This window comes from Bos mutus, chromosome 3 (genome assembly GCF_027580195.1).
Source record: "Bos mutus isolate GX-2022 chromosome 3, NWIPB_WYAK_1.1, whole genome shotgun sequence".
NCBI classification, from domain to species: domain Eukaryota; kingdom Metazoa; phylum Chordata; class Mammalia; order Artiodactyla; family Bovidae; genus Bos; species Bos mutus.
Window position 1 is genome coordinate 50,048,745 of NC_091619.1, and position 19,861 is coordinate 50,068,605.

A 19,861-nucleotide genomic window follows, 5' to 3' on the forward strand; every position below is an offset into this window, starting at 1 on the left:
ATTCTGTTTCCAGAGATTGAGCACTGAGGGAGAGAAAACGCTTCCTAGTTTGTGGCAACTGACCTGGAACTTCAGGTCAGTTAGAGTGCTGTCATGGGAAGACCCTGTTTCTAGTCTTGACTCTGCCTTATTGTTAATATTTTGGTCAAGTGCTGGTCTTGGAGATTGGGCTTCTCTTCATCCATGAATTCTGTTGAGCTCATCTAAGTTTAAAAGCTGTTCATGTTATCTTTAGCAGGCTAATTCTTTTAATTGAGAAACTGATTGGGTGGAAGCTAATTGTAGGTTCCAATTTTGAATAATCTCATGTTCTTAGCCACTCTGTTAGCTATCTAAGGGGAAGTTAGTAATCTTTTTTGCTGGCTGTTAGCTTATTGCCAGGCATTGTTTCACCACGTTTTCCCTCTAAGATAGAGCAAGGTTTGCACTTAAAAAAATTCCTTATCAACCCAGGGAATACTAATCGTTCCCAACCAATTCCTTTTGAATATTGGTTCAAAAAACCATGATGTATTTCAGGACTCATTTGGGTAGGGGTTTTCAGCTTATCCTGGTCTTTCCCTGTGAACTCCTTGTATCACTAGAGAATGTGGGGCAATGCAATAAGTTTAATGACCTTAGAAATAGACTCAGGGGAAATTAGAAGAATTAGTATCACATTCATTTAAAAAAAACTCCATTAAGGTCTCACTCAGAATTATTTTTTGTTCATTTGTGGATACTATAAGTTTTGGTACCCTTTGAATGGAATACATTACTTTGAAATGTGGGCAAAATGACTGTTTCACAGTATCTTTCAAATTGTTCTTTTAAGATTTTGAGCACCCTATTTATATTTCTAAAGAAAGCTATTTGTTCTTAAAGTCCAAAGAGATACAGAGAGGTCAGAAAACCAGGGTGGTTGAGTATCTGATCTGTGCAGACTGAGTGTGAGACCTCAGATTGAGTGTGAGTATATAACCTCAGAAAAGGAAAAGAATCGGTAATTCCCTAGTTTTGTTTCAGATCTGTGACTTTTTCGAAGCTTTTGATCATCCTGTGTTCTTCTGTTAGGAAACTGATCCCCAGGTTGTGTGTTCAGCCACTGATATGTGCAAGTCTTGGCCAAAACTGGAGTTATAATGAATGGAATGACACACTTCCCTTTTTATTCTCCTTTGCCTTAGGATCCTGTCACCACATTGGGGAGATTAGACAAAAACTCTCTGCAGTTTATTTTCTCTTTTGAACAAGTTACATTGTGGAGGTACTTTTAAGCTAAAAGAAGAAAAGCTCCTTCTTTGTTCGAAGCAGCAGTGTGTAAGTTTCAACTTGTCTTGGACTTCCTCGGAGATGTTTTAAGATCCGGTGTAAACTTGCTGTGGTTTGCCTTTGGGCATCAAACTGTTTAGCTTGGCTCTATTATATCTGTAATTGCTGCATTTTAATAATTACCCAATATTCTTGTCAGCAATTTGCAGTCTATATTTTTAATAGAACTGTTTGCCTTTCTTTCCCAGGTTCATTCAGACTTGGTTTAAGCCCTGGATTAATGTGCACAGCCCCACAGACCCTCTGCAGCTGAAGGCAGGGGGTGACACAAGTTTATTAAATATTCCTACAAGCCTCGTGCTGGTTATGTAGTTTGTGTGCACCATAAAAATCCTCTGGGAAGTCATCTTCTGAGATCTCCTTATAGGGTTTTGCTTTATAAAAGTTGCCCTTTTAGTATTTGTTGAAATAACATGTTCTTCTAGAGTTTTCCTTATCCATCCATTCAGGAAATCTAATATTTTGAAGGGCAAAAAATAGGGACAAATTCTCTTTGCTGTCATTGATTTTTTTTTTTTTTTTGTCATTGATTTTTAAGGTAACCGAGGAGACTTCCATTACACCTGAGGTGATGTGGAGTTATGGTAGCAATCACTTTAAGCAATGATTGGAAACAATTTTATGGTGTCCAGAGTTATGTCTATAATTTAGTCAGTTTTTGAAATAAGACCATTGTGCCACCAATGAACTGTGCCTCATTTTGCTTGATAACTTTGTTTTCTTAGTGATCTGCTCTTTAGCTTATTCCTTTTGGTGTCCATTGTAATGTTTATTTTGCAGTAAACAAAAAGTTAAACTGATTTTTCAGTAGCTAAAAATTATGCAAATAGCTATACCCTAATTTTTCTGCTTTTTTGGTTCAAATATACCTCAAAGGGAATGGACCAGTAATGATAATAATAGCTAACATTTATTCATTGCTTATTATGAGCTAGGCACTGTTCTAAACAATGTATCTATGTTAACTCATTTAATCCTCACAATAGTTTGTAGGAATTTTCATCCATGCAGAGTGTCCAGGTTGACATCACTCATTTGGGAGGTGGCAGAGTGGATTCACACCTGTGCAGACCTTTTACTGCTACTCTAATCTGTATTTTACTCATACTAGGTTTTTAAAACCATTTTCCTACGAAGACTGGACCACAGTGCCTCCTGCATATGTAATAGTTCAGTTTTAAAGCATATATAAAAATTATCTTTGAAATTCGAACATTATTGTTATTGCTGGGTAGGTAATACTTGTAAAACCCAAAAGGGAGTTCACTGAAAAGGTTTCCGCCCTCTCCTACCACTGTACCCCAATCACCCTATTTTTTTCCTTCTCCAAGGCTAAGATGCATTTAAAATATCTTTCTCTTCACACTTGATGCAGTGAATTAAAAACATTTAATTCAAACTTGTTTTGCCATTTTTTTAATATATTTGTACTGTGTCTGCAAGTGCCCAAACTAGCTTTGTGTCTGAAGGTAGCATGCTGTTTCTGGGGATGCATTTTTCTGGCTCTGGGTAACAGGGCTGCAGTCTCTAGCTGTTTGAGGTGGATCCTAGAAACTTGGGATACTGCCGTGTCCAAAGCTTAGATCAGGCAGGGTCTTTCATAGTTTTATCCAGTTGTCAGATAGTTTTTATTCCTGACACCAGGAATCATGTCCTTACGCAACACCTGGAACATAGTAGGTGCTCAATAAATGTTTGTTGAATTGCAGCTTCTATGGGTTGTTCCAGACTCAGGGAGATAAGGTTGGAAAATTTATCAGTATGTTGCAGTATCTAAATGAGGTAATTTTTAGGGTCATCAGAGGATATTCCAGTTAATCCCACCTTCATAAAACTTGTCATTTCAAGGCTCTAGATAGGAAAAGTTTTAAAAAAGCCTCTTGGATCCTCTAGTCAAGTAACCAGATAGTCTCAGATGGAGTTGAGAGACAAGTTTTCACATGCTAAAATGTTGGCGAACAGTTGAAATAAGAATTTTGCTTTTTAATGGTTCCTTATGTTTTCAGGTTGATTCTAAATTAATGTTTTAATTTGATCCTTATGATAGGTCTGTCACTATAACATTACATTGAGTTCTTTTTAAAAATTTTATTGAAATATAATTGATTTACAATTTTTTGTTAAATTCTGCTATATAGCAAAGTGATTTGGTTATACACATATATATTCTTTTTCACATTCTTTTCCAGTATGCTTTATCATAGGATGTTGATAAAAAATATTAAAAAAATTTATAAAATAAAAATTAAAAAATATAAATTATATATTTTTATATATGCTTTATGTAGGATGTTGTTGTTTATCTATGCTATATATAATGGTTTGCATCTTAGATTGAGTTCTAACCAGAGTTGGTCTTTTTTTTTTTTGCTGAAGTTCACTTATTAAGTGTCATTGATTAGTGTTCCAACATAACTGATGATGTTATGTTTAGGTGTACCTTGATTTTATTCTATACTCTTGAAACTTTACTATAAAACCAAAGATTTAAAACATCAAAGCAAACATGTATTTGCAAAAGTATTTGCTGTAAAAATCTTTATTTGGTAATTACTGCTCCCCCCTCCCCACCAGTTTGCTTGAGGGCTGTCTAGTCATCTTTTAAGGTAAATTTCTTATACTTTTTAGGAATTCTTCATTTTACTTCAATATGTACTCATGAACAGAAATTCCTGCATTAAGTTTTCTTCTTCAAATTTGTATTTTTACAGGCAATTTGAAAATTGGAAAGAAGGATTTTAAAGCCACTTTTGATTTGCAAAGATTGTCTATAATCTGAAGAACTACAGGCTGAGGTGACTGAATGGGACACACTTTTGGAGAAATAAAAATGACTTCTCATTGTGTGATTGTCATGTTTGCCTTAATGAGTTCCTGCTTAGCAGCCGCAGGTAAGTTGCATAATACAAATTGCATGTTCATTATGTTCTTTTGGGTATATTTTTCCTCAGTCTAGAAAAATTTAGAATATGTGATATTTATGCAGAGCTTGAGCATTTACATTCTTCAAGGAATAAAATACTTGACTCCTGTACAGATACATCATGTGTTTGTCTGTATTATGTCTTACTACACTGGTGCTAGATATTCGAACGTTGGTGACGCAGATACCTAACTAACCTTCAGTGTGGAGGTGGCTAGAGAAGACATATGTTGTTTAAACCCACTTAAGTTTGTTACATGCAGAGATTACATTTACTTTCTTGTCCTAAGTAAGAATTTCAAGAAAACCCTTTGGTTCTTTATTGTAAAGTAAATAGATCTTTTATATAGAGGTGACACTGCTAGCACAGACTACTTAGGAAATGTTTAATTTTGCCTATTTCAGGTATCTTTAGGATGTAACTTTTTAAAAACTACCGAGGGGATTCCCTAGCAGTCCAGTGATTGCTGAGGGCCTGGATTGGAGACCTGGGATCCCATAAGTTATGTGGTGTGGTCAGAAACAAAACAAAATATAAAAATTAAAAAGTACAGAAATATACTGTGCTTTCTAGAAGCCATCAGAATGTGAGATTGTAGATGAGAAGAAGCAAATGGTTTGGTTGGAACACTGTTCCTTAAATAAGAGTATCAGATCCCTCACATCAACATCTTAGTGTAGGCAGTCAGGGTTACTTAACAAATTTAGAAACTTAATTTGCTCTATTTTGTTATAATTTGCTTTGAGTCTCCTTTGTAATGAGCTATATTAGAGCTAATTTGTTGGGCCAGTTCTGAAAACTGGCTGGCCTTGAGAAGACACACATTGACTTAAAAAATGATTAGCTTCTTGGTTTTGACTGTTGAATTGCACGTACAGATGACATGCTGCTGCTGCTAAGTCACTTCAGTCGTGTCCGACTCTGTGTGACCCCGGAGACGGCATGAGAGTGATAATAATAAGCATGCATTGAGTGTGCTACAATTGTAGATTAACAATGAATAAGGATATTCTTAGTTTATGAGCTCACTTAGTAACAACTCTGGTATTCACCTCTGTGGTATACTGAAGAAGCTGGACCACCATTAAGGCTTCAATTGACTCAGACCAGGAGTCACATGTAGGCAGACTGAGTGGAAGTCACTTTGTAAAACTTGGTTTATCAGATTGGAAAGCAGAAAGAATGACCCCCTTGTTGCAAATATCTCGAGGGAAAGCTTTTTTGAATGCTGGTGTGTGAATTTGAACTGCCCATTCTCTCTACCAGCAGTTTCACTTTGTCTCATGATTGAAAAATTATTTGCCTTTTAGCTGGTACATTAAAAGTGATCTTAATTAAAATCTCATTAAAAAGTAGTAGAAAAAAAAAAGAGAAATATCTTCTGCTTCTGTTAGGCGCATACCATTTCTGTTCTTTATTGTGCCCATCTTTGCATGAAATATTCCCTTGGTATCTCTCATTTTCTTGAAGAGATCTCTAGTCTTTCCCATTCTATTGTTTTCCTCTATTTCTTTGCACTGATCACTGAGGAAGGCTTTCTTATCTCTCCTTGCTATTCCTTGGAACTCTGCATTCAGATGGGTATATCTTTCCTTTTCTCCTTTGCCTTTGGCTTCTCTTCTCTTCACAGCTATTTGTAAGGCCTCCTTAGACAACCATTTTGCCTTTTTGCATTTCTTTTTCTTGGGGATGGTCTTGATCACTTCCTCCCGTACAGTGTCACGAACCTCCGTCCATAGCTCTTCAGGCACTCTATCAGATCTAATTCTCTGAATCTATTTGTCACTTCCACTGTATAATCATAAGGGATTTGGTTTAGGTCATAGCTGAATGGTCTAGTGGTTTTCCCTACTTTCTTCAGTTTAAACCTAAATTTGGCAATAAGGTGTTCATGATCTGAGTCACAGTCAGCTCCCAGTCTTGTTTTTGCTGACTGTATAGAGCTTCTCCATCTGTGGCTGCAAAGAATATAATCACTCTGATTTCGGTGTTGACCATCTGGTGATGTCCTTCTGTAGCATCTTCTCTTGTGTTGTTGGAAGAGGGTGTTAGCTATGACCAGTGTGTTCTCTTGGCAAAACTCTTATTAGCCTTTGCCCTGCTTCATTCTGTACTCCAAGGCCGAATTTGCCTGTTACTCCAGATATTTCTTGACTTTCTACTTTTGCATTCCAGTCCCCTATAATGAAAAGGATATCTTTTTTGGGTGTTAGTTTTAGACGGTCTTGTAGGTCTTCATAGAACCGTTCAGCTTCTTCAGCATTACTAGTCATGGCATAGACTTGGGTTACTGTGATATTGAAAGGTTTGCAGAGACAGAGCACTTAGGGATATACACAGAGATGTAAGATTCATCCTTCGAGTTGCTTGAACTTTAGTTACGCATATAGAATATAACCATGTAACAAAATAATCAGTGCATGGTGAGTAAAAGCTAGATGACCTCAGAGAGGTCAGAAGGGTGGGTTAGAGGAGCTGGGGAAGGCTCTGTAGAAGTCTATGTCTTAAGCTATGTTTTGAAGACCAGGATGACTTAAGCAAGAGGAAGGCATTGAGGGTGAGCAGAGGGGGAGAACAGTGGCACTTAGGTGTCTGATATTGTTTTTTTCTGTTTGTCTGTTTTTGCCTTTTTTGACTGTTCTATGCAGCATATGGGATCTTAGTTCTCTGATCAGGGATCAAACCTGCTCCCTTTGCAATAAACGTGTGGAGTCTTAACCATTAGACTGTCAGGAAGGCTCTTGATGTTGTTTTAAGGAACAGATGACCCAGACAGCTGCTTGGGTATGTAGAGGATATCTGTTTAGAAGGAAGGATGGGGGTGGATTATAGAGGACCTTAAATGTCAGAACAAAGCTGTGGATTTCATTCTGAGGTTTGGATTCTCTCTTCTTCCATCCCCCTGTAGTCAAAAGCATGCATTGTTAAATCTTAGAATTCAAACTGCAGCCTCAGAAAGTAAGGCTAAGAATGTGGCCTCCTTGGCCACAAAGGCCACGGTGCCTGGCACGTAGGCTGACATTTAGCTCAGGCTTGCTCTCTGCCAGCTAATTTTGTCTTTATGAAAGAACACTGTGAGGTGGTATTAATATTATTATCGTCATCTGCATTTTTCCTCACAAGAAAACTGAGACTCAGTAACTAGTAAGTGGCAGAGTGAGGCGGTTTGGCTGTAAAATCCAGCCCATCCACCAGTCCACTAGAACTCTATGTAGGAGACCCTCAGTGTGGAATGAATGAACCTCTTCACTTGATTGATTCAACACCAGATGAGTAGCCACCAATGAGGCATCCTGGAACCAGGTTAAACCCCTTTGTTCTTAGGGGAGACGTATGTAATTCATCAGAGTGAAAGGACCCTCAAGTAACGAGCCTTCTTTGTTTGTATTCTTATTCCGCGGACACGGCTGTGAAGCTCTATTATAGAGTTCTTGCCAGCAGAAGTGGTGAAGGCTTCCTTTAGATATGTAGCCAGGGAGGAGACAAGCACAGCACAGCACATAAAATGAGCCTGAGTTGGAATAGTAGATGCCTGCGTGTGGGCCTTCATTGAAAGCCTTCCTTCTCTGCTTGTGGCTGAGGGTGAAGGAAGCAAGCCACATCCCTGTGTTAGCGGTTGCTTTGACAAAACTCGCACTTTTCCTTCCCTCCCGTGTTCCTTCGTTCTTGTACAGCACTGTGCGGAGGGAGGCCCATGGTCCTGAACAAGAGCTGTGTAGGGACCCTAATGCCACCTGATTAGAAATTACCTTAGGCTTTTATCATCAATTTTATCTTATCTTCAATCCTAGAATGTATCTGAAGAAAATGGAAAGTTAAAAAATGTAAATACTTGCTCCTGTGGGCTTAAGCTTCACTAAGTTTTCACTTTAAAAACTGTTCCACTACACATCTTTAAAAAATATTAACTGCTGCCTCCGTGGCTGGCCAGCGTTAGGTAGGGCTGTGTTCCCAGGAGCCTCGGTAACGAGAAAAAGTGCGCACGCAGGGAGAACTCAGGGAAATCAGTTTGGGAGGAAGAGATGGACTTGTCTGTGTGTTACTGGTCCCTTGTGTCAGGACAGAGGGGTGCTGTTGATGGGAGCTCTGCAGAGACGCTGCTGGCCTCTGTGCCAGCAGAGTGTGGAGGGGTTGGCTATGTTCCTCATTCCGCAGTTGCCATTTGGTGCCTAGATGTATCCTTTTGGAGGCTTGCCCGTGACCCAAACACATATTTCTATTGAGCAAACACATTTCTTTTCATCTTTATTGGATGTACCTGGAATTCCAGGTATAGTCCACAGGAGAATAGAGATGTTTTTAGTTGGAGCTATTTTCCTGCTAAGAAAGCTTTGAATTTTTGGGGTTCCTAGGACAGCAAGCAGAGGTTTTAATACTAGCTGGTTAATACTTGGTTTGGAATGGACAAGCAGACAGCCTTGGGTGGAGGCTAAACATAATAATACCACTTTATTTTTATTGTTTTCAAATGCTTTCCTGCCTGGTGTTTCATTTGATTCTCATAGCAGTCCCTGGGTGGGCAGGGTTGTTTTTTTCATTTATGGAATGAGAATAAGGGGCTTGAGAGCAAGTAATTAGTTTAGAAAGCTGGTCTGCCTCTTGATTGAACCTGAACCCAGCACACTTCTGCAGACAGACTGCACCGATGAGTCAGGGTGATTTTCCTGCAGCACGCCCCTCAACAGCTCTTGAAACCATGCTGCCAGGCATTCTGCTGGGTACTCTACACCAGTAAGTTCATTTAATCTTTACAGAAACCCAGTGAAGTAGGTGTTCGTCATTATCACTGTTTTTATAATTACTACTACTGCCACCACTCCTACCACTATTATTATGATACTAATTTTACAAATGATGAAACTGAGGTTTAAGGAAGAAAAATGTCATGTATAATGAGAGTTAATTTTTAAAAAGTTGAAATGGTCCTTTGTGTAATAATAGTCATATGACAATTTAGTGTGGCAGCATGGCAGCAGACCCAGAGTTCATGTTCTTTCCATTGTGCTGCCCAAAGGGAACTGGCACTCTTTCTCTTGGGCTTGAGATCAATGGCCTGAGGACCGCAGAGGTGGTTCTGCCACAGTTTTCCCTTCTCTGCCAAATGAGGGCTCAGCAGCTGTAACTCATAATGGCAGGAGGGTAGGGAGGGTGCCAATGGGGGCTGCCACCAGGGAAAGTAAACGTAGGAGGAATAGACTTGAAGGTTCAAAACAAATGCAAAAAGATCTCTTGCTAACCCCCAAGTCTTTGGACACAGCTAGTTGATTTGGTCAGTGATTTTATAGTTTTCAGGTGGTTGTTATAACCACTTTTGTGTTTAATTCTACTTGTGGACACATAGGGAAAAGATACTGTCAGTTGTGATGCCAACTATCACCAGGGTGCCAGTTTTCTATTTATTTTAAGAAGCAAAGAACTATTGTTAAAAGACACAGAGTGAATAGAATGGCCTGCATTTTAGGTAGTGATCCCTCTGGAGAGATCACGCACACCCCAGTGTAATGAGGTCCCTGTTTCCCTTTCTTTAGGTTTTTGCACAGAAACAACACACACACACACACACACACACACACACACACACACACACACACAGAGTTGGGGCAGTTAGCTAGGCAAGAAAGATGAGTTTATTTCTCAAAGATTACCTTGCCTTGCATAATCTACCAATAGGGGTGGGATATGATATGATAGCAAATAAAAAGCCTTTTTCTTTTTTATGTGCAAGGAGAATAGATAGTTGGGTAACCAGATGTACATATAGATTAAGAAAGATACTTACCAAGAGGGTGCGAATCTACCTGCAGTGTAAGAGACCTGGATTTGATTCTTGGTTCAGGAAGATCCCCTGGAGAAGGTCATGGCTACCCACTCCAGTATTCTTGCTGGAAGAATCCCATGGACAGAGGAGCCTGGTGGGCTATAGTCCATGGGGTTGCAAAGAGTTGGACATGACTGAGCAACTAACATTTTCACTTTGATGTCACAAGTTCACAGAACCCAGATTTCTCTCCTTTGCCTCCTTATCTTAGACTGTATAATTGCCACCCAGTTTTCTGGATTCTTGATCTGGGTTATTTTAGGATACCAGTCATGGTGCATTTCTGTAAATGCTGATCCACTTTCCCATCAGGACAGAGCTATCTATGTGTGACCACATAGCTGTTTAATTGCACAAGGCTTATGTTTTCACACATTGTGGATATGGGAAATTAGGCATTCTCAGCTTGTTTGCTTTGATAACTAAATCCTCCTATTCTGGGGCCACCCTGAATCATTGCTAGAGCTCCAAGTGCTGGTTTTGGAAGTGTTTTAGAACACGGAGTATTCTGAGCAGTGTCACTGTGAAGCCTTTCCCCAGGACCGGCTCTGCATGTGTGGGCATCAGGGCATGGAGGTGCTTGCCTGTCTCAGGAGATTGGCCCACCTTGTACTGCATCCATGTGAACTGCTGACTTTCATTTTCTTTGAAACGTTCTCTGCCAGAGTGGCCTAAAAAAAGATTTACCCTGAAGTCTAATGTGGTCTTATTTTTGTTTTCTGAGAGGACACTGTAAATCAGGTGGCATTCTAGAGGGCTTACCAATGTGCTTGCTCTCAGAACATTCCTTCCAAAGACCAGGCAGTAGGTGCTCTGGGGACGGAGGCCTAGCTCTTCTCCAGCCCTGTCCTGCCAACTCTTAGAAATCTTAAGGAAAAAAAAGAAACCAAACTAGTTTAGACTAGAGTAGAATGTGGAAAAGCTTACTGCCTTTAAAGGAAAATGTTGATTAAAAAAAAAAAAGATATTCTCTGTTGGCAGTGAAAGGAATCATATAGTTATAAGTGGTATAGTTATGGCAGAAGGAAAAGTTTCCAGTAAGACTGCCCTGAGTTCTTTGTGTTGCTTCTTCCCTTTGTCCTCGCATGCCTGAATAACTTCTTTCTGGCTTAGATGATAGACTAGCCACCAGGAGTAACACCTCCTGTCCTCCTGCCCTCTGGCCCCATCCGCAAGGATGCTCAGGTAGCAAAGGCCTCAGGAGAGAGCAGAGCACCTGCTTCTGGAGTCAGTTCCTTCTCTGTTGCTTTCATCAGGGGTGCTGCTGAGCTGCTGGGCACTTCGTTGCAACGAGCGTTTCCAGCGGGACACATCTGTGCGGCCCACTTTGGCATTGTGTTGTTGCATGGTGAAGCAAAATGCCACAGTGCTCCCACTTGCCCCTTCATCCCATTTATCATTTCACCTTTTCTTTCAGTGTTTAAATCCTGCTGTGCTTAGATGGGTTCTTGTAGTCTGGTGAATTAGTTTTGAGTGTATACTAGGGCGCAGGTACTTTGCTAGCTTCTGTGGCACAGAAAGGGGAGACTTTGTAGTGTGAACAGTGAGTTTTTACCACCTTCTTACATGGTTAAATTTCCTAAAATGTTGATTGATTTATTCAGCAAGCATCTCCTGAGCATTCTAGATACCATTCTAGCTGTTAGACATATAGCAGTGAGTAAAACAGTCAAAAATCCTTGTGCACCTGAAGTTTACATTTTAATGAAGAGAGACAGAGACCAGAAACAAACAAAAACTATGCACATTTTAGCAGGGTTAGTGGAGAAAAGGCAACAGGGCTAGGGATTATTAGTGGGGAAGTACAGTTTAAAATAAGGTGATCCAGGGAGGGCCTCACTGGGAAGATGACATTTGAGCAGAGATTGGAAGGAGGTGAGCTAAGTGGATATCTGGGGAAATGAGCATTCTAGGCAGGAGGAAGAGCATGTGCAAAGGTCCTGAGGTGGGAGCTTGTCTGAAGTGCTTGAGCCTTAGTAAACAGGCCAGATGGCTGCTGGAGTGGAAAGTCAGAGACTTCTTGGGGACAGGTGTAGGGTTGCATATAGCCTTGTCAACCATTGCAGAGTTTTTACTCTAGTGAGAAAGAGCCATTAAGCAGCAGAATGATGTGATCTGAAGGATATTTTAGCAAGATCACTCTGGCTGCAGTGTTGAGAATAGACTGTTGGGCAAGGGTGAATTTGGGGATACTGGTCGGTGGCCATAGTAATAATTGAGGCAAGAGATGATGGTAGTCAGGATCAGATTGTAGAAGGAAAGATCCTTGGAAGTGAAATGCTTGTGAAATTAAGAATGACTTTGTGGTTTTCTTTCAATTTGTTCCCATTGAGGGGGAAAAAGGATAAAGACTGATATCTCATTATCAGTGGAATACTAAGCCATAACCTAATAGTAAAGATAGTTACTTTTATGTAACAGTGAAAACTGAATATGAAAAAACAGAACAACCTTCCAAACTGTCTAAAGAAAATTTCTTTGCACTGTGAATGACTTTCCTTGAAAAATCAATGTCTGAAAAGCCTCAACCCTCCCTTCCCAACTTACTTCTAAACCTCATCCTTTTCATTCCCTATGTGGTCTGTTTTTCAGAAATATGAATTTTTGAGGGTCTTATCACCTTTTGCAAACTTGCCTCTCATAGCAAAACTAGTGTTTCAGAGAAATAGAATAGTAAATAAGTGCATAAATTCATTTTAATACATTTTATAAATTTAAGTTGCATTCTAGATGTCAGCAAGGAGCTGGATAATTATAGCATACTTTCTTCTGTTCTAGTTTTTAGCTCTGGCTTCCTCACTGATTCCTATTTTATTCCTGTAATCAGATTCCAGGCTAGAACTTTTAAAAAATTAACATTTTTTAGAAGGGGAAAAGAAATTCCCCAAAGTTGTTGTTGATATTTATTAAGTACCCAACATCATATTTATTAAAAATTGAGATAAGACACTGAGAAGGTTTAACCTCTGTGCTTGAAAAGTTGTCTTTTAGAATAATTTCTATTTATTTATTATACCACTTTTATAAAGTTTTCTGATTTGCTTTCTCAGATCTCATCACTGTCACTGGGGGGTGGGGGAGGGCCGTTGGGCAGCTTGAATCCGGCCCTGTGCTCACCAAGCCCCAGGTGGTGGTCTTTCTGTTTTTGAAACTGGAACAGGAAAGTCTAGAGGAATGCAACTACAGTTTTACTTCTTGCCCCCTGCAGGGTTTTTTCTAGGCCTCCCCAAAGTGTGTTTATCTTGCTGGCCATGCATGTAGAGCAGCCTGGAATTCTGTGGGGCATTAGAGAAAAAAACAGAAAGATTTCCCACATGACTAAGGTTATGGGAGTGGGAAATCTTGAATTATGCAGAACTCTTTGATTGAAAGAAAATAATTTGGGGATGAAATTTATTTTAATATATACTTTTAAAAACTATTATTCATCCCTCTCTTTTAAAAAATTAAAACCCATATTTTTGGGGGTAGAGGTATGGTCTTCCCTGGTGGCTCAGTCAGTGAAGGATCTGCCCAAGATGTGGGAGACCCAGGTTCGATCCCTGGGTTGGAAAGATCCCCTGGAGAAGAAAACAGCAACCCACTCCAGTATTCTTGCCTGGAAAATTCCATGGACAGAGGAACCTGGAGGGCTACAGTCCATAGGGTCACAAAGAGTCAGACACAACTGAGCAACTAACAGAAGTGTGGAGGTATAGACTAGAAGCAATAAAAACCTTCTAAGTATCAAATTAAGAATTTCCAGTCATTACAAGGAAAAAATATCTTTAGGGTGGAAAAATAATTTGAACTTTAAGAACCTGCTAATGATATAATTTGAGGACAGGGTCTGACATATTGTGAGGACCTTAAGGGCCTGACTCCAGCAGCCCCCCACTTTGTCACCCCAGGATCGTTTGCATGGGTGGCTTCACTGCCACCAGCCAGGTCTCTGCCTGGCCCTCTCGAGTGTTTGGGGAGTCTGTGTCCTCTGGTTTGTCACATTTAATTAGCTCTGGAAATATGTTATCAAAGGCTGTCTGGCAGTGTTTCATTAATGGTACAGGGTGAATTCAAAAGCATAATTAATTGTTTTAGATTATTTGCAAAGCCCGTGCTGAAAAACCTAATGACTGTAGGAGAAAGTTGGCAGAGAGGCTGTTTAGAGATTAGCCTGGACCTTACCCGGCTCAATTGCCTTTTGGAGTTGGGCCAAGAGAGGAGTTGTTTTTCTTTTTGGAGAAGTGTTTGTGGCCACATTGTTCCCTAAATTCCTAGTTTACTGCTCCAGGCTCGTGGCTGATGGAGATCATATGGACCTTACAGAGCTAGGGAGCTCAAAGAGCATCTTCTAGAAGTTTTTGTTTGTTTTTTGTCTTGTGAGAAAAACACAATTACTTAACTCTCATTAACTAAATAAATACTTCCCAAGGGCCTCTTCTTGGAGGGAGGAAAGGGAGCTCTAGTTTGTTATGAAACAATTCAGGTTCTGAGTGTTAAATGTTCAAAGGCACCAGGATCAGGCCTTAAGTAGTTTTTTTCTTTCTTTTAAAATAAAACAAATCAGATTCCTCATTTCCTCTGTTGGGCTGGCTCAGAGTAGCAAATAGCCACTGCGTTTGGAAAATAGTGTTCAGAAATCTCAATTTGAAATCAAGTGCACACAGTATAAGTTCAGAGTATACTGTATGTATGAAGGGGGAGATAGACTTCCAGTATTTAGTTAATTTGACATATGTTATAGAATAAGAATATCTAGAATTAGCCCAGCCTGAAGAATTATAGAAAAATAATGGAAGTCCCTGCCCCTTAAAGATGAGAGAGATTTGAGGCTTACTGCATCAAGTGCTAGTTCTGACTCTGAGAACAGTGTAGGCAGTTGAAGATGAAAGCAGAGAAGAGTGTTTCGGACTTATCTCAGAGCCAGTCAAGTGTAAAGGAGCACTTTTCTAAGCAATATATAGCTTCATTGGAAAACATCTATCTAGAAACCTTGCAATTCCTGGGCCTGGGGCTGGCCCTGCCTCTTACTCATAGGCTTTAGCATCTTTTCCCCGTCCTTCTGGGCTCGAGCTGCTTGTGAGTAAGTAGTTACGCATGAATCTGAGGCCAAATTGTACTTTATTAATATGATTCAGGAGAAAAGAATTCTAATGAAAAATTTCAGAGAACTGTGCTGAGCTATTTCATGATATTGTCAGATCTTCCTGAATTCAAGGAGGGCCCAAGAAAATCTATTATGCTTGTTTATTACTCGACTTGGAATCTATTGGAAAAAAACTTACATGAAAACCTCAGGAGAGTATGTGCTGGTTGAGGAATTTATTACTGAGTGCACAGCGGCCTGTGTTTACTCTGTGTGAGGCTGGCTGTCCTGAGGTTCTGGGCAACCTGCCTCCTCCACAGCCAGCAAGCTTGAAGTAGCTACTTTGACTCTTAACACTTTCTATAGATGGTCCTCAGGCAATTTGATGGAGTTGATAAGAATTCTGGTCTCAGAGCTGTGAGGAATCATGAAAGATATTTTAAAAAGTTGAGAATAAAGCCTTTGAACCAATAAATGACTGATTTTTCTTTGCTGCTCTATTTTTCTCAATCTCACTACATTTTTATTTTAGAAAGTAATGTCATGCTACAGTGTCAAGACTTACTGTATATCCCAGTTAAGTTGTAAAAGATCATGAATAATGTTACAACTAAGAGTTAAATTGATGACTTTAAAGGGTGATTTTACTTTACAAAGACAGAATTCATGTTTACCCTAACCATGGTTATTTGCATTTAAATATATTTGAGTGTGTGAGAGAGGGGTTAGGATTGCCATTGATAGAATGAAAAGAACACAGAATCTGTAGCATGACATATCTGTTTTGCCATCCATGAACATGGTATGCCCCTCAATTTGTTTAATTTCTTTCAGTACTCCTTTCAGTACAGAGTTTTCAGGAGTTTATTTTGAAGACTGTGTAGTATATTCAAATGTGAACAGTATTTATTAAGCATGTCTGTCTCATTAGGATTAAGTTTGAGAACCTCTGTTTTAGAGATATAATTCTGTCTTCTTTAAGCTACTCTTGATTAACAGTGATAAGAACTAATACTCCTGGCCATCTGGAGAGTGAACTCAGTCACAAATAACTAAGGCCATCTGATAAAGAATTATTGGCTTGCTAGCTTTGCTCTTTGTTGTAGGAATTCAGAGCTCAGTGCATACTATAAGAAATACGTTCTTTAGCTGACTCAAACTGGTGTTGCTGAGCAGAGGAAAAGCCACTGCATCTCTTCACTATGGTAAAGTGAGCATACTTGTTCCTTTAGACAGTCTCAGAACCCAAAGATTGAAAGTTGTGCCCTATTTCCAAGCCTTTGGGTTTTCCAGCAGATTTTTGCTGAAGCATAATCATCAATGAAGGCTTCTCTGGGGGCTCAGATGGTAAAGAATCCAACTACAATGGAGGAGACCCAGGTTCAGTCCCTGGGTTGGGAAGATCCTCTGGAGAAGGAAATGCTACTCACTCCAGTATTCTAGCCATGGAAAATCCCATGGACAGAGGAGCCTGGCACTAAGTCCATGGGGTTGCAAAGAGTCAGACACAATTGAGGGACTAAGCACAGTTACCAATGAAGCTTTGCTTGTAAGTAGGATTTTGCAGAAGTGAAAGTGAAAGTCACTCAGTCATGTCTGACTCTTTGTGACCCCATAGATTATACAGTCCATGGAATTCTCTAGGCCAGAATACTGGAGTGGGTAGCCTTTCCCTTCTCCTGGGGATCTTCCCAACCCAGGGATCGAACCCAAGTCTCCTGCATTGCAGGCAGATTCTTTACTAGCTGAGCCACTAGGGACACCCAGGAATACTAGAGTGGGTAGCCTATCCCTTCTCCAGTAGATCTTTCCGACCCAGGAATTGAACCAAGGTTTCCTGCATTGCAGGCGGATTGTTTACCAGCTGAACTACCAGGAATACTTGAGCAATGCCTGAGGATTCCTGTTATACTTTTATGTAGGAAAAGTAATTTTCTACCACAATGTCTAATCTTGACAGAGATGTATTAAAGTCAGAGTCAGAATCTTAGTTGTGACATTGGACTTTGGATTCAGACACAGATTCAGGCCCAGGCTTTTCTATTTGTAGGCTGTATGACGATATACTCGGTGTCCCTGTATACAAAATAGATATTGATTATACTCATTGTACTGTGTCCTCATTATAGATGATATAATTCATGCAAATCAGAGGGTCATGTTTATTTAAATGAAACTATTGAAAATGATGTTCTACCTATCAGTAATTTTCTCCATCCATGTAGGGTGGGCTCAGTCCCACCCTAAGCACCTTATTTAAAATTATAATCCCAGTTCCTGGTATTCCCATTCTTCTAACCTTGCTTCACTTTTTCCCTCATAGCAAGTATCATCTTAAAACATGTTTATGATTTATTTTTGTTTATTACTTATCTTCCTCCATGGAAGTGTAAGCTCCATGAAAGTACTCAGGTTAGTTTGCCTTTGCTCCGGTACAACTTCTCCATCTATATGAAAATTCTCAAGTGGAGGAATTTCTATGTCTTTGTCTGACTGCTTGAATGTGATCATTGAGTAAGAAGATGAGGACAGTTCAGTGATAAACCCTTGGTTCCTAGCACCTGGTGGGTGCTTAATGTTTATTGAATAAATTAATACTTAGAACTCATGTTCATAAAGTACAATAAAGAGAAACAAGTTTGCTAAAATAATAAATTGGAATCTTAATGTACATATTCTGCTTTTGGGGAAAGAGGCAGTGGTGGAATGAAGGCTACTCCATGAAGACTGGGCAAGGGTCACTGTCTTTTCAGATTAAACAGTGTCTGAGTGATGTGTGGACACTGATTTAAAAACAGATGCTGGATCTGTCACTAGATTGTTATGAGTCTTTGACATCAAGAAGCTATTGTTTCCTGGTAAAACTTCTGTAAATCTTAGCATATAATTCTTTTTAGCACGTTGCTGCTGCTGCTAAGCCGCTTCAGTCGTGTCCGACTCTGTGCGACCCCACAGACGGCAGCCCACCAGGATCCCCCGTGTTGGCTAAAGTAGTAGTGGTATATTTCATTCAGGAGCTGAAAGTTAACTCTTGAAATCAGTGGTACTCAACGTGTGAACTATGGATCTGGGATCTTTTCAGGATGTCTGTGAAGTCAGGACTGTTTTTATAATGATTCTAAGATGTCTTTTTCCCTGGGTTAATGTTGTAGAAAAGAAAAAGAAAGATAGTGCTAAGTTGTGTCTGACTCTTAGGATCTTACAAACTGTAGCCCGCCAGGCTCCTCTGTCCATGGGATTCTCCAGGCAAGAATACTGGAGTGGGTTGCCATTTCCTTCTCCAGGGGATCTTCCCAACCCAGGACTTGAACCCAGGCCTCCCACATTGCAGGCAGATGCTTTTACCGACTGAGCGGTATAAAAGCGATATTGGATAAAACTGTTGGCGCCTTATCAGGAATTGAGGCAGTGCTTCACTACCACACACCTGCTTTGTTTAAGAATATTCTTGATGAAGCATTAAAACCCTTCAAATACCTTTTTCATATTCTGTATGATGAAAGGGGAAGTAAGTAAGTAGCACTTCAACACCCCAAACTATAGTGGTTGTCTTGAGGAAAAGCAGTTGTGCAGTTGCTTCAACTGTGAGCTGAACTAGTCTGTTTTTCATCGAATACCATTTTGCTTGAAAGAATGAGTGACAGACAAATAATGGTTATCTAACCTTAGGTATTTGGCAGACATTATTCAAAAATAAACAGAGGGAGCATATTGTTTCAAGGAGAACAACTGACAGTATTTGTTACCAATGATACAATTTTATTTTTCAAGCAAAAACTAAAGTTTTGGTAATTTGGATCTATCACTGTGACCATGGCAGTTTCTTAATAATTAAATGCTTTTCTTATGAGGTCAATGGAGAAATTAACAAATGTGATATTTTGATATCATATAAGACATACCTCAACATTTGGCATTTTTGCATAACTCAGTGAACCATTATTTTCCAAATGACAAATACAAGATGTTATAAAATCATGTGTGAGTAAAAGATCCCACATTTTGATAGTATAAGATAGAGTGATTGATTTTTTAAAAAAACTTTATATCTTGAGGTAATTTTAAACTTACAGAAAAGTTGTGTATATACTACTGAGAGTTCCCATAAGCCCTTCACCCACCTTCATCTTATAACATCTTCTATACCCATGGAGCAATTACCAAAACGAAGAAGTTAACCTTGATATCATATTGTTAACTGAAGTATAGAATTTATTTGAATTTCACCAGTTTTCCCACTAATGTACTTTTTATGTTTCAGGACCCAAGTCAAAAACTCACATTTCATTTAATCGTCGTGTCTCCTTAGTCTCCTCCAGTCTATTATGGTTCTCTGTCTTTCAAGTGACCTTGACAGTTTTGCAAAAGTACTGGTCAGTTTTGGAAAATGTCCCCTGATTTGAGTTAATATGATTATGATTGCATTGAGGTTGTGTGCTCTTGGGAAGTTTGCAACAGAGGTAAAGTCCCCTCTCAAGGCCTCAAGTCAGTGTTACATTATATTGGTGTGTCTTATTACTGGTGATGTTAGTCTTGATCACTTGACTAAAGTGGTGTCTACTAGAATTCTCTACTGTAAAGTTACTATTTTTCCCTTTATAATTACTCAGTATTTTGGGGAAAAACATGGACTTTATTGTAACAAGATATGAAAAGTTCATTATATGATTCAGATTACACTCTGAAATTAATCTCTAAGAAATAACTGTTTATGTGTTACTATGTACTTTATGTACTTTAGGT

At 39.4% G+C, this 19,861-nt stretch overlaps 1 protein-coding gene across 3 annotated transcripts in view; it reads left to right on the top strand.

Annotated features, from left to right (window-relative positions):
- TGFBR3 (transforming growth factor beta receptor 3) overlaps positions 1-19,861 on the top strand; it is a 209,241-nt gene that overhangs the window by 27,747 nt on the left and 161,633 nt on the right. For 2 of the 3 annotated variants that reach the window (XM_070367695.1, XM_070367697.1), the window contains exon 2: positions 4,023-4,202. In XM_070367695.1, coding sequence (XP_070223796.1) covers positions 4,115-4,202 — 88 coding nt within the window. In that variant the 5' untranslated portion in view covers positions 4,023-4,114. Of the gene's footprint in view, positions 1-1,166; positions 1,300-4,022; positions 4,203-19,861 lie in introns of all 3 variants that reach the window. The other variant, XM_070367696.1, reaches the window with a different exon arrangement.